Source organism: Balaenoptera physalus, assembly GCF_965194825.1.
Source record: "Balaenoptera physalus genome assembly, chromosome: 4".
NCBI classification, from domain to species: domain Eukaryota; kingdom Metazoa; phylum Chordata; class Mammalia; order Artiodactyla; family Balaenopteridae; genus Balaenoptera; species Balaenoptera physalus.
Genome location: NC_138891.1, coordinates 78005897 through 78023576, shown reverse-complemented (window position 1 = coordinate 78023576; position 17680 = coordinate 78005897). Strand labels below are relative to the sequence as shown.

General features: G+C 35.4%; 1 protein-coding gene across 3 annotated transcripts in view; it reads left to right on the top strand.

Annotated features, from left to right (window-relative positions):
• The window catches only part of SLC49A4 (solute carrier family 49 member 4), a 108800-nt gene that overhangs the window by 57507 nt on the left and 33613 nt on the right, over positions 1–17680 (top strand). For all 3 annotated transcript variants that reach the window (XM_082459490.1, XM_082459489.1, XM_082459491.1), the window contains exons 6-7: positions 92–159; positions 3615–3742. In XM_082459490.1, coding sequence (XP_082315616.1) covers positions 92–159; positions 3615–3742 — 196 coding nt within the window. The remainder of the gene's footprint in view (positions 1–91; positions 160–3614; positions 3743–17680) is intronic.

Sequence of the window (17680 nt, the reverse complement as noted above, 5' to 3'; positions counted from 1 at the left end):
AACATACTGATAATAGAGGATTTTTTTTCCATGCCTTCTAAACTTCAATATGATAATCTTGTATTAAATGTGTCTGTCACTTTCTTAACAGGTAGATGCTGGCTGGATTGGATTTTGGTCCATAGTTGGAGGCTGTGTTGTTGGAATAGCTATGGCAAGGTGAGAACATTTTACGTTAAACATGTGAGTGGGCAGAACCAAAAAAAGCCCAAAGGGAGACTCCACTCCCCTAGATAAACATTAAAATTGAAGGAAAAGTAAAACAGGCAAAAGTCAGATAAGGGCACTTGTTCAGGCTATAAGAAAATTCACATGCAGTAGGTAGAATTTGCTGCTACAAGAAACCTTCACAGGAGTAGTCCATCCTAAAATGTTTTTGGAGACTAGAGATGTATTTCCAGTGTAATTAAGCTGACTTTCTCCATATTATTAGAGAACAACATCTACAAATGGGACCCAAGGAAGAGTATACAGTAATAAAGGCAAATTGATAGTTATTGAGATTAGAAAAGAATTGAAAGGAATCACTCATAAGAGCATCTCTAGAACTTTCCATGAAAAGTCAGTATCCTGATTAGCAGATATTTATTTCTGGTCATTTTTGGCAGGTATGATGCTATAGTTACCACATTTTGATGAAAAATGTCCATAAAGACTTAGAGTTTCATCAAACTCCCTCTGATCTTAACCATTATGACAATACATTTTTAGAAAGAGACAGAAGAAGGAAAAAGCCTCATTTATTCTAAAAAAAGGAAAGAATGAAAATGTCACTCATGTAGGTAACTACCTATAAAACTACTCTTGGTGTTTCCAGTGAGATAATGTTCATTCACTTTCCAAGTCATTTTACCCTGCTTAATCAAAAACAAAATTGGACAGTCAATTTTAGCAGGAATGGAAGAATCTAATTACATATTTGGGGAGATCAAATAAGATACGTGAAGCATCTTGCTATCTAAATATTTAAACACAATTGACACAGGATAATATAATATCTAAACCTTACAGTTTGCCTAGTGTTTCTGGGCTAATGAAAGAATAAATTGTCACTGTAATTTCTAAATCACTTTATCTGAGGTTTTTATAAGTTAGGAAAATATGAGGATAAAATCAAAAAGCTAAAGAAGAATAGGAGCATAGCTATTTGTAGGAAATCACTACACTGATACTAGAATACATTGACCTATCACATTTGATAAGAATCATATCTAATTTTTCTAATTAAATCTCCAAGCCAATGATAGCGAGTCATCATTTACCAAATCCTTTTCTGAGCACCACATAGGTCAAAGAGGGACATATTATGTATCAGAAATGACATCTCATATGCTCCTTTCTCTTTATTTTGTTCTACAAACCCTTAATTTTAACTATATGGAAAAGTTAGAATGAGGACATTTCTGTTTTTAAATTGTTGAAATGGAAGTTCTAAAAAGTACTGCCCTTACTCTGGGATCCAAAATCAATTGTAGGTATCTCCTAAGCCTAAAATCAATTTTTAGATTATATTCAAAACAGCCTTTTTGGGATCCCTAGAACAGAATCTCCTGCTTTGGGTGGTTTTTTTTTGTGATTATATTACTAAAGGTTACTACTAAATGTAATACTTTGGTCCTAACAGTACACTTTGATGGTATTAGCCCATTTGAAAGGACTAGGTATCTAAAATTGGTAGACCAGAGTAGTCAGTTTATTCTTGTAGGATCAGGCCCTGGAAAATTTACTCACTGTTCAACTTCACTCAATTCTGATTGTACCAGAAAACTGTTTTATTCTCTCATACCTGGCCATCTGCCCATCTGACAAGTAAGTTTATGCAGCATAGCAAAATATAAATCAGAAAAGTGGTGAGCATGGAATTATAACAAAGCATTTGGATTTTCTTGAGGGGCATTTCCATCAAGCTGTGGAACCTTTTTCAGAGTACGTAAGAATTTTCTGTTTGTGAATTTTCATAGTAGAGAACTAACCAAAGTCACTAGGCAAAGGTGCATCCATTTTTCCCACCAAAAGATGGCATCAGCTCTCATAGGAAGTCGTTTTAGTCTAGATTACACTTTACAAACATGATTAACCACATCACATCAAATAAGTGCAAAATGAAAGATAGTATTGCCAGTCATATAATTACAGTAGAAATTAAAATCAATTTAAAAAACAGAGAAGGGGCTTCCCTGGTGGCGCAGTGGTTGAGAATCTGCCTGCTAATGCAGGGGACATGGGTTCGTGCCCTGGTCTGGGAAGATCCCACATGCCGCAGAGCGACTAGGCCCGTGAGCCACAACTACTGAGCCTGCGCGTCTGGAGCCTGTGCTCCACAACAAGAGAGGCCGCGATAGTGAGAGGCCCGCGCATCGCGATGAAGAGTGGCCCCCGCTTGCCACAACTAGAGAAAGCCCTCGCACAGAAACGAAGACCCAACACAGCCAAAAATAAATAAATTAATTAATTAATTTAAAAAAAAACCGATGGTGCTTTAAAAAAAAAAAAAAAAAAAACAGAGAAAACATGGTAAATGTTATATTTGGGATGGCATCAGTTTTTCTACAATAGGAACAATTCTGAAGGACAGAGTAAGCTGTGTACAGGCACAGCAAGAGGACTGTGCTTATATAATCAACGGTTCATCAGTAGAAGAGGAAAAACAGTTGGCAAATGGAAAACTTTTTGGTCATGACTAAACGATAAGCATCTCAACCAGGAGTTTCATGTTAATTCAAGACAAAGCAGGATTTTTGAGAACTTAAAATGCTGGGAAATATTATACACAAATTTTAGAATAAATTCACTATTCTAGAGCTACGTTTTTGCTCTTACAAAGCTTATAGTCTGATAGGGAAGACAAACAATAAATGCAAAAACGAGAAATTCCAATAGAGTTAAATGCTATGGAGAAAATAGAGTGTGGAGTTGGGATGGGGAGGGCTTCCTCCACAAGCATGGAGAGCCTTGCTGAACGGAGACCCAAATGACCTGAAGAATAAGCAGGAGTAAGTCATATGACAATCTGGGGGTACCAGCATTCCAGGACAGGTGCAAAAGCTACCGTTGCTGTGGGAAACAACCTTAGCATGTAGGAGAAACAGAAACAGGGCTGTGCAGCTGGAGAATAATAAGGCAAAGGGAAAGTGGAGGCAGAGACCAGACCGTATAGGACCCCAAAGGCTCTGGTGTAACCATTTGTATTTGTTCTCTAGGTGAGTTTGAATTTTGGGAGAGCCATCTTTACAAGTTTACATCAACAAGTTAGCCTATTTTCTAAAACTAGGAAAATATGTGCTCATTATAGGATGTTTGGAAATTACAGAAAAATATATAAAGAAAGTAAAGTGGCAATTAAAAACTCAGAATCCATCCTGTAACTTACAGATCCAGAACAGAGATCACATTTTATGTGTTTTGTAAGAGAAAAAAGAACGCATTTATCACAAAGCAACATTTATCACACACACACAAACACATAAAATGTATCAGTTTTAAAAAATCAAAAAACTTGCTTTTAAAAGCATTGAAATTTTTTCAAGAAATTATTGTTTAATGAAAATGTGTCATTGATGTAAATGGTATTTTAAAAATCCAGCTAGCATTCATAGAACATTGTTTCTTTTCAGGTTTGCAGATTTTATCAGGGGTATGCTGAAACTAATTCTTCTCCTCCTGTTTTCTGGGGCTACACTATCATCCACGTGGTTCACCCTGACCTGTTTGAACAGCATCACACACCTGCCTTTAACCACAGGTGAGCACAGACTGTTTTGAACTTTGAATAAATAGTTTCAGTTTATAGAAGTATATACACACTGACAGTAGGACTTCTTCCATAAGTAATTGTTAAATATACAAAAAGGTCTCCCTTGTCTAGCCATCAGACCATCATCCTATCTAAAAAGAGCTCAAGAAATAACTAAAAACATTTCCATTGGATTTTGCATATGGAAATGTATAATCTTTAGCCTAAGCTTATATAGCATGGAAAAGCTTATATTCTTTTAAAAATCATATCAGAGCATAATACAAGTATTTTTTATCTTCTTTATAGCCATTACGTGATTGTTAAACAGGAAGGAAAATGAACAAAAGCAAAAAGCTATGATGTTTCAAGTACACACCAGTAAAGTTCTTTGAATGAGCACCTATAGGTTTATTTTATATTTAGCCTTTTTAAGAAAATTTTATTCCATTTATTTAAACTAAAAACAAAAACGAAAACCAAACAGTTCACCATTTCTCCCACCGCCCCCCACCTCTTGCAACCACCAGTCTGTTCTCTGTTTCTGTGAGCTTGGTTTGTTGGGTTTTTTTGTTTGTTTGTTTTTGATTCCATATATAAGAGAGATCATACAATATTTGTCTTTCTCTGTCTGACTTACTTCACTTAGCATAATATCCTCAAGATCTAAACATGTCACAAATAGCAAGATTTCATTCTTTATGGCTGAGTAATATTCTATTGCATATATATTCCACAATTTCTTTATCCATTCATCCTTTGATGGACACTTAGGTTGTTTCCATATCTTAGCTATTGTAAATAATGCTGCAGTGAACAAGGGGGGTGTGTAGATATCTTTTTGAGATAGTGATTTCAGTTCCTTCAGATAAATGGAATTGCTGGATCATATGGTAGTTCTATTTTTAGTTTTTTGAGGAACCTCCATACTGTTTTCCATAGTGGCTGTATCAATTTACATTCCCACCAACAGTGTAGGAGGGTTCCCTTTTCTCCACATCCTTGCCAACACTTGTTATTTCTTGTCTTATTGATAATAGCCATTCTGACAGGTGTGAGGTAGTATCTCGTGATTTTGATTTGTGTTTCCCTGATGATTAATGATATTGAACTTCTTTTGTCTGTTGGACACCTGTATGTCTTCTTTGGAAAAATGAGTATTCGGATCTTCTGCCCATTTTTTAATTGCATTTTTTGCTTTTTGGTACTGAATTGTATGAATTCTTTGTATATTTTGGATATTAATCCCTTATCAGATATATGGTTTGCAATTTTCTCCCATTCAGTAGGTTGCGTTTTCATTTGTTGATGGTTTCCTTTGCTGTGCAGAAGCTCTTTAGTTTGATGTAGTCCCAGTTGTTCATTTTCACTTTTGTTCTTTCACTTTTGGTGTCAGATTCAAAAAATTATTGCCAAGACCTATGTCAAGGAACTTACTGCCTATATTTTGTTCTAGGAGTTTTATGGTTTCAGGTCTTACATTCAAGTCTCTGATCAATTTTATGTTAATTTTTGCATACGGTGTAAGATAGTGGTCCAAGTTCATTCTTTTGCATGTGGTTGTCCAGTTTTCCTAATATCATTTATTAAGAGGCTGTCCTTTCCCCATTGCATAGTCCTGGCTTTTTTGTTGTAAATTAATTGACCATAAGTGTGTAGGTTTATTTCTGGGCTCTCTGTTCTGTTCCACTGATCTATGTCTCAGTTTTTATGCCAGTACTATACTATGTTAATTACTATAGCTTTGTAATATTGTTTGAAATCAGGGCGTGTGATGCCTCCGGCTTTGTTCTTCTTTCTCAAGGTTGCTTTAGCTATCCAGGGTCTTTTGTGGTTCCACACAAATTTTGGGATTGTTTGTTCTATTTCTGTGAAAAATGCCATTGGAATTTTGATAGGGATTGCTTTGAATCTGTAGATCGCTTTGGGTAGTATGGACATTTTAACAGCAGTAATTCTTCCAATCTATGAGCACAGAATATCTTTCCATTTATTTATGTCTTCTTCAGTTTCTTTAATTAATGTCTTTAAGTTTTCAATATCATATCTTTCACCTCCTTGGTTTATTTTATTCCTAGGTATTTTATTATTTTGATATAATTGTAAATGGGATTTTTTTTCTTCATTTCTCTTTCAGATAGTTCATTCCTAGTGTAGAGAAATGTAAGATTTTTCTGTTGATTTTGTAGCCTACAATTTTACTGAATTTATTAGTTCCAACAGTTTTTTGATGGAATCTTTAGGATTTTCTGTATATAATATGTCATCTGCAAATAGTGTCAGTTTTGCTTCTTCCTTCCCAGTTTGGATGCCTTTTTTTTTTTTTCTTGCCCAATTGCTGTGACTAGGACTTCCGAATACCACATTGAATAAAAGTGGGGAGAGTGGTTATCCTTGTCTTGTTGCTGATCTTAGAGGAAAAGCTTTCAGCTTTTTACCATTGAGTATGATGTTAACTGTGATCTTGTCATATATGGCCTTTATTATGTTGAGATACATTCCCTTTATACCTGCTGTGTTGAGCATTTTTATCATAAATGGGTGTTGAATTTTGTCAAATGCTTTTTCTCTGTCTATTGGGATGATCACATGATTTTTATCCCTTCATTTTGTTAACGTGGTGTATCACATTGACTGATTTGCAGATGTTGAACCAGCCTTGCGTCCCTGGAATAAATCTCACTTGATCATGGTGTATAATCCTTCTAATGTATTGTTGAATTTGGTTTGCTATTTTGTTAAGGATTTTTGCATCTGTATTCATCAGGGATATTGGCCTGTAATTTTCTTTTTTTGTGGCATCCTTATCTGGTTTTGGTATCAGGGTAATGCTGGCCTTGTAAAATGTATTTGGAAGTTTCCCCCTCTTCTGTTTTCTGGAAGAGTTTGAAAAGGATTGGTATTAGTTCACCTCTGAAAGTTTGGTAGAATTCACCAGTGAAGGCTTTTGGTCATGGACCTTTGTTTGTTGAGAGGTTTTTGATTACTGAGCCAATCTCCTCCTAGTAATTGATCTGTTCAAGTTTTCTATTTCATGGCAATTCAGGCTTTGTAGGTTGTATATTTCTAGGAATTTATACATTTCTTCTAGGTTGTCTATTTTGTTGGCATGTAATTGTATCATAGTAGTCTCTTGTCCTTTGTGTTTCTGTGGTATCAGTTGTAACATCTCTTTCATTTCTGATTTTATTTATTTGAGTCCGCTCTCTTTTTTTCTTTGTGAGTCTAGCTAAGGAGTATAATATAGGCAGTTTACTTATTATTAGCTCATCCAATTGACCTGAAACATTTATAGCTGCAGTTGTTTTTAATTGTTATTAGTATCATTTGGGGGTCTATATTAGTCTTTCTATGGCTGCTGTTAATAAGTTACCACAAACATAGTGGCTTAAAAAAACACCAGTTTATTATCGTATATTTCTGTAAGTTAGAAGTCCAACTCGAGTCTCATGAGGCTAAAATCAAAATGTGGGCAGATACTAGGGAAGAATTTGTTTCCTTGCCTTCTCTAACTTCTAGAGGCTGCCCACATTCCTTGGCTCATGGCTCCCTTCATCCATCTGTAAAGCTGGCAACAGCAGGTCAAGTCCTTCTCATATTGCATCTCATATTGCATTGTTCCTTCCTTCCAAGGTCTCATCTTCCTCTGAACTTCATATTCTGCCTCCTTCTTCTACTTTTAAGGATCCTTGTGATTACATTGGGTCTACCCAGGTAATCCAGTATAGTCTCCCAATTTTAAAATCAGCTGATTAGCAACCTTAATTCCATCTGTAGCCTTAATCCTTTTTGCCATGTATGAAAACATATTCACAGTTTCCAGGAATTCACCCATGAATATCTTTTGGGGGAAGGAGGGGACATCATTCCTCACAGTAATAAGTGTGAAACAGGAAATGAGGGTGGCAGTGTTGTTCTGATTACAAGATTTGAGAAGTTGTATAGTGCCTGTCAGATGTACACATGCCATTAGTAAGTAATTGTGGTTATTTAAGAATGAAGTAAAAATCTATTTCTTTCAATATATGAGTATTTTTTAATGGTCACTAAATTATTAGGACATATATATATTTATTAAGTTGTTTGGACCTAACCATGTAATTAACAGAATTGTTATCTATTTCCTTTGGCCTCGAGGCACCACTAAAAAATTACTGAGATACAAAGGGTGCTGAGAAGGAAGGTTTGGAAACCTCTGCTCTGTACCATCCTGCTGGGATTCCCTCTTTTCAGTGTTTATTGCTTTGCCTATAAATCCCTGTTGTCCAGAGTAATCTTTCTTTGGATACTTCACACTTTTAATATACTAACATTCCTTCATTAGGGTTTTGAGCAATTTTGGCGAGTGTCCTGAGCCAGAATTTTTTATTATTCTGGTATAGTTTCAACTTTAGCAGCTGTACAACATTCTGGTGGAACAGTTTTAGTTTACAACTCTTCTTGTACATAGCATTACACTCAAATTTTTTTTTGTGATACTGTATGTCAAGTATGCATCTGTTAGGTTTCACAAGAATATAGTCATGAGTACATGATGAACAGATTTGCTCCCTTGAATTAAGTGCAGAATATTCATTATAAGGTAGTACGTTCATTAAATTTCATGTATTTGCTATTTAACCTGATAAAATTAACAGTTTTATCTCTGGATGGAGGAGATTTAGTTTTTTACCTCCTTTTTTGTCTGGATTTGTAACACTGAATTTGTTTTACTTTTATAATCAGAAAACGTATATATATGTTTGAAAACTATGCATCTTTTTATTTTATTTTTTTAACAACTTTATTGGAATATAATTGCTTTACAATGGTGTGTTAGTTTCTGCTTTATAACAAAGTGAATCAGCTATACATATACACATATCCCCATATCTCCTCCCTCTTGCGTCTCCCTCCCACCCTCCCTATCCCACCCCTCTAGGTGGTCACAAAGCACCGAGCTGATCTCCCTGTGCTATGCGGCTGCTTCCAACTAGCTATCTGTTTTACATTTGGTCATATATATAAGTCCATGCCACTCTCTCACTTCGTCCCAGCTTACCCTTCCCCCTCCCTGTGTCCTCAAGTCCATTCTCTACATCTGCGTCTTTATTCCCGTCCTGCCCCTAGGTTCTTCAGAACCTTTTTTTTTTTTTTTAGATTCCATATATATGTGTTAGCATATGGTATTTGTTTTTCTCTTTTTGACTTACTTCACTCTGTATGACAGACTCTAGGTCCATCCACCTCACTACAAATAACTCAATTTCGTTTCTTTTTATGGCTGAGTAATATTCCATTGTACATATGTGCCACATCTTCTTTATCCATGCATCTGTCGATGGACACTTAGGTTGCTTCCATGTCCTGGCTATTGTAAATAGAGCTGCAATGAACGTTGTGGTCCATGACTCTTTTTGAATTATGGTTTTCTCAGGGTATATGCCCAGTAGTGGGATTGCTGGGTTGTATGGTAGTTCTATTTTTAGTTTTATAGGAACCTCCATACTGTTCTCCATAGTGGCTGTATCAATTTACATTCCCACCAACAGTGCAAGAGGGTTCCCTTTTCTCCACACCCTCTCCAGCATTTATTGTGAAAACTATGCATCCTTTTAAATCTTTAAAGAAAATTGATGTAATTGACCCCAGTCAAGACTGTTTTCCCATTCTGTCCTTAAAAATAATTATGTTGGACAGAAAGGAAAGCAGAATTCTAAATTAAATCAAGGCTAGAATTGAGAGGTTGAGTTTGAGGTAGACATCTTAACCATTGAATTTATAAATTCTACTGTTTTCGAATGTAAGTCTGTTTATTAATGTCACTTAGAAACTCCTGAAAGATGCATTTTTAAAAATATCTTTATTGGAGTATAATTGCTTTACATTGCTGTGTTAGTTTCTGCTCTACAAAGATGCATTTTTAACTTACAAATACACTGGGTTAAGGACTAGATTTGTTCACATACCTTCTCTGAATTACCGTAGTATTTTTTTTCTCTTTCCTGATACCACTTAATAGTTACTTGAGTATATGTCTTATCTCCCTACCAGTCTGAAAATCTGGAGCATGGACTTTTGCCTTTTAAATTCTGACCCCCAACTCCCACCCCAGTACCTAGCATAAGCCCTGAGTAATGAATGAATGAGTGAATGAATGAAGTATATTTTGTCTCCATTTTGAATCTCAGTAGATATGACTTATTGCCAATAATAGTCAGGAAACTTAGCCACTCTGTTATTCAGCACTAGCTGTAAGAAGGCAAAAGGGCATATTTTAATGGAACAAAAGAGAATTTGAATAAATCTGTCACAGATACTCTTACTGCCTTTGTAAAAATCTGACCTAATTCCTTTTAAGTAAAAAAGGTTTCATGAAAGGGAACTTACTACAAAATCTAATTATAGACACATCTAGACCTTTAGGCTGATATTTAAAGTCAGTAATGGCAAATTCATGTTTCTTTTTTTACCAGAGTCATTCTTTTTTTAATCAGGAAAATATCTAGTCTTTTTCCAGTTTCTAGCAAACTTAGTGTTTCTATTATTACTTTTTATAAATCAGAAGAATTTACATGAAAAGTGTTTGAAAAATACACATTAATTATAACTGTTGACATAATAAATTAAAAGCTATTAATTTTGTTCAACCCTTGTGTTATAAGTGCTACTACTGCTAGAACCTTCTAATGCAATCTTTCTGTAGTCCACTGATCTTGATATTACTGTTGCCATCTCTATAGAAGAAAAACTGGATCATTCCATTCTATCTAAAGATGTACTATTTTGGTATATGTACTTGCTTACATACATCCTCTTGGAGGCTCTCAGTGGTATGTTTTTATTATTTCTTTAGGGAAACTCAATATTTAATATTGTATTATATCTTCATTAATTGAATTAGCTATAATAGGGCAATAAATAAACTCATGACTAGATAATAGGAGTTTCAAAATCTTGAAGCTTATGCTGTAAACAAAATTATGGAAATACATTATGTACTTTATCTGAGAACTAGATGTCTAGCCATGCTAGCCACAATTCACATGTCATTTTTCACCAAATAGATGAATACTTTGAAAATGGCATTTTGAAAAATGTTAGCACTTTGGTGTTGAGTTTGCTGAAACAGTGTAATTTGACTGTTGAACAGAAGATGCTTTGGGAGAGGTTCTTCATCGAATGCAAGTTACTAAGATGCCATGATGGTGATGTCGGAAACAGATAATGGGTGGTGAGAATAAGGGAAGGTGATTAGCTGGATAGAAGCCCCTTGAGGGTGATAGCCGACTACAAGCTGGCTTTAAGTGATAATTGAAGAAAGGAAATATATTTGGTTGTATTGAAAGGCATGTGACATGTATAGGTTAGAGAGTAATCATCTTAATATATTTTCATGCATTTGCCTTTGTTAAGATAATTATGTCCCATTTTAATAGCATGCAAAGAAATAAAAACATACACTTGCCCAAAAATGGGGAGAAATGAGAAAATTCAGAAAAGGATGATCATGATTAAAGAAATGCACATTATTAAGGAAATTAGGGATTTTAAGCTTTAAAGAAAGAAGGCTAAGGAGTGAATTATTATTTTCAGTTTTATGAACTAAAAGTGATTACTCGTGTTCATGACTGATTAAGAAGCAGAAATAGAACATGGATTAAAAGACGAGAATGGATTTGTGAAATGCTCAGAGAAACGCTTCTTACTGAGGTCATGTAATGTTTATCCATGGAGATTTTCAAGAAGAGAAAAAAGTCTTCAAATAGAATTTGTGTTTCTTGAAAATAGAGGGTTTGACCAGGTGATCAGTCAGTGTTCCATGATTTAATAGTACATTGCCTTCTGCAGAACCATATGTCATTCTTTGGGAGCTTAAAAGTTACTGATAAACCTATACTACTTAGGATATCTGATTTCCCAACCAATCTCTACTCTGGGCCCACTGTTTCAAAGAATTATTAGTTGTGCTTCATTTCTGCAAGATAATAACTGTGCCTTCCAGCCATAAGGGACTCTAAACATAACTGTCAGTCTTTATAGGACTAAAGTTTGCCACCAAAGGGGCTAAACAAGGGACACCCACAAAGTAATAACACGTGGAAAGAAAACCATCACCATTAATGAATATTGCAGCAAAATATGCCCCCTCCTCTTTTGGAACCCCAGTTTCATTACTGCATATTTTATTTTACTTTTTATTTTATTTTATTTATTTATTTATTTATTTATTTAAATTTTATTTATTTATTTATTTATTTATGGCTGTGTTGGGTCTTCATTTCTGTGTGACGGCTTTCTCTAGTTGCGGCAAGTGGGGGTCACTCTTCATCGCGGTGCGCGGGCCTTCTCACTATCGCAGCCTCTCTTGTTGTGGAGCACAGGCTCCAGACGCGCAGGCTCAGCAATTGTGGCCCACGGGCCTAGTCACTCCGCAGCATGTGGGATCCTCCCAGACCAGGGCTCGAACCCGTGTCCCCTGCATTGGCAGGCAGACTCTCAACCACTGCGCCACCAGGGAAGCCCTATTTATTTTTTTTATGGCTGCGTCAGGTCTTAGTTGTGGCACGCGGGATCTTTCATTGCGGTATGCAGACTTCTCTCCAGTTGCGGCGTGCGGGTTTTCTCTTCTCTAGTTGAGGAACACAAGCTCAGTAGTTGTGGCGCGCGGGATTAGTTTATCTGCAGCATGTGGGATCCCAGTTCCCCAATCAGGGATCAAACCCGCGTCCCCTGCATTGGAAGGCAGACTCTTCACCACTGGACCATCAGGGAAGTCCTGTACTGTGTATTTTAATTAGTGATAGACCATGACGGCCACAGTAATCATTTTTAGGAAGAAAATGTGAGGCTGAGAAGAAAGGCACAGCTCGATGATATAGCAATGTATATCAGTGTATGTGTATATACATACATATGTATTCTATATATTCAACATGCCCAAAACGTATGAAAAACTCTGTAGTTGGCAAACTTTTGAATGTTTACCGTTTGCCTTTATGTGTATGTCTTTATTTCCAAAAGGAGTATTTTCACTTGCAATATCAAGTTTAATTTAGTTTTTATAAATATTTTAAATAAATGTCTAATCTAATAATTCCCAGTTAACTTTCCTAACTTTTATCATGAAATAAAAATTCAGTCAGTGTGCACAATAATAAAAATTTATCTAATAAAGTGTATTGATGTTATAAACCTACTATTTAGGGAAATTTCTTGATTCTAATCATTAAAATAATTTATGATAAAAATGTATTGTTATTTTATAATCCTTATTTCATATTTATAATGCTTCTTAATAAAACTGTAAAAAAAATTTCTATTATTCTTACCCACTAAGAAGCACCTTTTAGATTTTTTTTTATTATCCTAGTTAAGCTCTTTACTTACACGTATCTAAATTTGTTATTGATCTACTTAAATGAACCTTAGTCATCATCTGATATAACTTACTCAATAAATGAGTCTCTTCCATTACAATCCAGATGTATGTTCATATGACCACAACTTGAATGAAAACCTCCCTTGTTAATCAGCTCTGGGTCCTGGGAAATTCTTCCTCCTATCAAGCTATTACTTATTTGGAGCAGCACAACTCCCACAGAGCAAGTCGGCCACCTCCCTCTTCTGTTGACAGCCCTCAGAACATTTGAATATGTCAGTCATGTCTGGACTTAGCCATTAATCTAAACATCCCCCAATTTTCATAACGTTTCCTCATCAGACATAGATTCCACACCACTGACAAGCATAGTCACTGTCTTCTAAACCTACCATAGCTTGTCAGGCTCCTCCTTAAACAGTATTACTAGAATTTAGCACACTTTCCCTGCTGCACTTGGCACCTAACGCTAGGAGGCTGTGGCTTCTCATAGCTTTTTTTTGTTTCTTTTAAAGAGAATGAAGTATAATTATGTTAACACTGTGCATATAAATGGCTGCTGAGCCCATAGGTGTCCGTCATATTCCTTTAGATTAGGAATGATTTGAGGATAGTGTCCTATTTACTGTTCCAGCGTAGCTGCTTTCGTATAAAAGGCACTTGATAAATGTTTTTTTATTTTTTTTAAATGGTTTTGAAGAAAGGCTTAAGCTAACTTTTCCCTATTATATATCTAAGCAATCATTTTTGGACCCATTTTACATTTATCATGATTAAATTTCATCTTTTTTGTCTGTAACCTTTTGGTGCTCTGTTTTTTATTCTGTCATCTGTCTTATGAGCAGTCACTTCCAGCTTCTGTGTGGAATACAGATTTGAGAAGCATTCCTTTTGTGTCAATACCACTGAATAAAAGAAATATTATAAAAGAAGAACTTTTTTTCAATCTGATACAGTGGCTTGGTGGAAAGCACGCTAGATTCTGTAGGCCTTAATTATACTATTGTTATTAGCACTGGTAATTTACATTGTTTCTATATACGTCATTTTGACTTTCAGAATTTCAGGCACTTCATCTTACTTTACCTGCCTCAAAGAGTTGATACGATAGTTAAATACGATAATATTTTTAAAAGCAGTTTTAAAAATTGTTTAAAAAATTATATAAATCTAAGATTTGAAGTTGTGATTGTTTTTGATATCTTGAGAATCTCATTCAGTGCTGAGTGGAAATACATCTTCACTGAAATTTTGTGATTTGTTTTATAACTACTGATCACCTAAGGTTTGAGTGATTTGATTAATAAAAATGTATTCATACATAGTTTTACTTCCCTAAAGTTTAGTAATTTGGTTTGTCACTGGAAGCAGGGGTGGAGAGAAGAATTCTTTCAGGGTTATGATCCAAGTCATATTCTTGAAATACAGCCTTTGTTAGTGTATTTTGTGGTACAGAGGACTTTGTTTTTTGCAATTCAAATTATGAGTCTATGAAATTTTATCAGCTTCTTTGAAAAAAGAAATCTGTGTCAGCATTGTGTTTGTTCTGCTAAATTACCTTGACTTTTTAATTGAAAGGCAGTTTATTTTAATTTTAGTATCAGTACTATAGAAAGTCATGGAAATATTTAATGATCATGTATTGAACCTTCTCTGATGAGCAGGAAATTATCTTGTCTGCCTGACTTTTAATAGATGACATTCACCCACTGGATCTGCCAAACCAGTGTGTAAAGATACTGTATCAGACTCTTAACTGAAAATTCAAATGAAAGTCAAATTCAGACTCATAATAATCAGCTTTTACTTTATGCATGTCCCACAACACTGGGGAAAATATTAAATCAATCCTGACACAGCTACCTTTCCCCCATTCTGATTATGAAGATCTTAATTTAACCCTTTCCTGTGTAATTTTTTTTTTGAATTTTATTTTATTTATTTTTTTATACAGCAGGTTCTTATTAGTCACCCATTTTATACACATCAGTGTGTACATGTCAATCCCAATCTCCCAATTCATCCCCCCACCCCCCCCACCCCCCGCTGCTTTCCTCCCTTGGTGCCCATACGTTTGTTCTCTACATCTGTGTCTGTACTTCTGCCCTGCAAACCGGTTCATCTGTACCATTTTTCTAGGTTCCACATATATGCGTTAATATACGATATTTGTTTTTCTTTTTCTGGCTTATTTCACTCTGTATGACAGTCTCTAGATCCATCCACGTCTCCACAAATGATCCAATTTCATCCCTTTTTATGGCTGACTAATATTCCATTGTATATATGTACCACATCTTCTTTATCCCTTCGTCTGTCGATGGACATTTAGGTTGCTTCCATGACCTGGCTATTGTAACTAGTGCTGCAATGAACATTGGGGTGCATGTGTCTTTTTGAATTATGGTTTTCTTTGGGTATATGCCCAGTAGTGGGATTGCTGGGTCATATGGTAATTCTATTTTTAGTTTTTTAAGGAACCTCCATCCTGTTCTCCATAGTGGCTGTATCAATTTACATTTCCACCACAGTGCAAGAGGGTTCCGTTTTCTCCACACCCTCTCCAGCATTTGTTGTTTGTAGATTCTCTGATGATGCCCATTTTAACTGGTGTGAGGTGATACCTCATTGTAGTTTTGATTTGCATTTCTCTAATAATTAGTGATGTTGAGCAGCTTTTCATGTGCTTCTTGGCCATCTGTATGTCTTCTTTGGAAAAAAGTTTATTTAGGTCTTCTGCCCATTTTTGGATTGGGTTGTTTGTTTTTTTAATATTGAGCTGCATGAGCTGTTTATAAATTTTGGAGATTAACTCTTTGTCCGTTTATTCATTTGCAAATATTTTCTCCCATTCTGAGGGCTGTCTTTTCGTCTTTTTTATGGCTTCCTTTGCTATGCAGAAGCTTTTAAGTTTCATTAGGTCCCATTTGTTTATTTTTGTTTTTCTTTCCATTACTCTAGGAGGTGGGTCAAAAAAGATCTTGCTGTGATTTATGTCAAAGAGTGTTCTTCCTATGTTTTCCTCTAAGAGTTTTATAGTTTCCAGTCTTACATTTAGGTCTCTAATCCATTTTTAGTTTATTTTTGTGTATGGTGTTAGGGAGTGTTCTAATTTCGTTCTTTTGCTTGTAGCTGTCCAGTTTTCCCAGCACCACTTATTGAAGAGACTGTCTTTTCTGCATTGTATATCCTTGCCTCCTTTGTCATAGATTAGGTGACCATAGGTGTGTGAGTTTATCTCTGGGCTTTCTATCCTGTTCCATAGATCTATATTTCTGTTTTTGTGCCAGTACCATATTGTCTTGATTACTGTAGCTTTGTAGTATAGTCTGAAGTCAGGGAGTCTGATTCCTCCAGCTCCACTTTTTTCCCTCAAGACTGTTTAGGCTATTTGGGGTCTTTTGTGTCTCCATACAAATTTTAAGAGTTGTTGTTGTAGTTCTGTAAAAACTGCCATTGGTAATTTGATAGGGATTGCATTGAATCTGTAGATTGCTTTGGGTAGTATAGTGATTTTTACAATATTGATTCTTCCAATCCAAGAACATGGTATATCTCTCCATCTGTTGGTGTCATCTTTCATTTCTTTCATCAGTGTCTTATAGTTTTCTGCATACAGGTCTTTTGTCTCCCTAGGTAGGTTTATTCCTAGGTATTTTATTCTTTTTGTTGTAGTGGTAAATGGGAGTGTTTCTTTAATTTCTCTTTCAGATTTTTCATCATTAGTGTATAGGAATGCAAGAGAATTCTGTGCATTAATTTTGCATCCTGCAACTTTACCAAATTCATTGATTAGCTCTAGTAGTTTTCTGGTGGCATCTTTAGGATTCTCTGTGTATAGTATCATGTCATCTGCAAATAGTGACAGTTTGACTTCTTCTTTTCCAATTTGTATTTCTTTTTCTTCTCTGATTGCCATGGCTAGGACTTCCAAAACTATGTTGAATAATAGTGGTGAGAGTGGACATCCTTGTCTTGTTCCTGATCTTAGAGGAAATGCTTTCAGTTTTTCACCATTGAGAATGATGTTTGCTGTGGGCTTGTCGTATATGGCCTTTATTATGTTGAGGTAGCTTCCCTCTATGCCCACTTTCTGGAGAGTTTTTATGATAAATGGGTGTTGAATTTTGTCAAAAGCTTTTTCTGCATGTATTGAGATTTTCATATGGTTTTTATTCTTCAGTTTGTTAATATGGTATATCACATTGATTGATTTGCATATATTGAAGAATCCTTGCATCCCTGGGATAAATCCCACTTGATCATGGTGTATGATCCTTTTAATGTGTTGTTGGATTCTGTTTGCTAGTATTTTGTTGAGGATTTTTGCATCTATATTCATCAGTGATATTGGTCTGTAGTTTTCTTTTTTTGTAGTATCTTTGTCTGGTTTTGGTATCAGGGTGATGGTGGCCTCATAGAATGAGTTTGGGAGTGTTCCTTCCTCTGCAATTTTTTGGAAGAGTTTGAGAAGGATGGGTATAGCTCTTCTCTAAATGTTTGATAGAATTCACCTGTGAAGCCATCTGGTCCTGGACTTTTGTTTGTTGGAAGATTTTTAATCACAGTTTCAGTTTCATTACTTG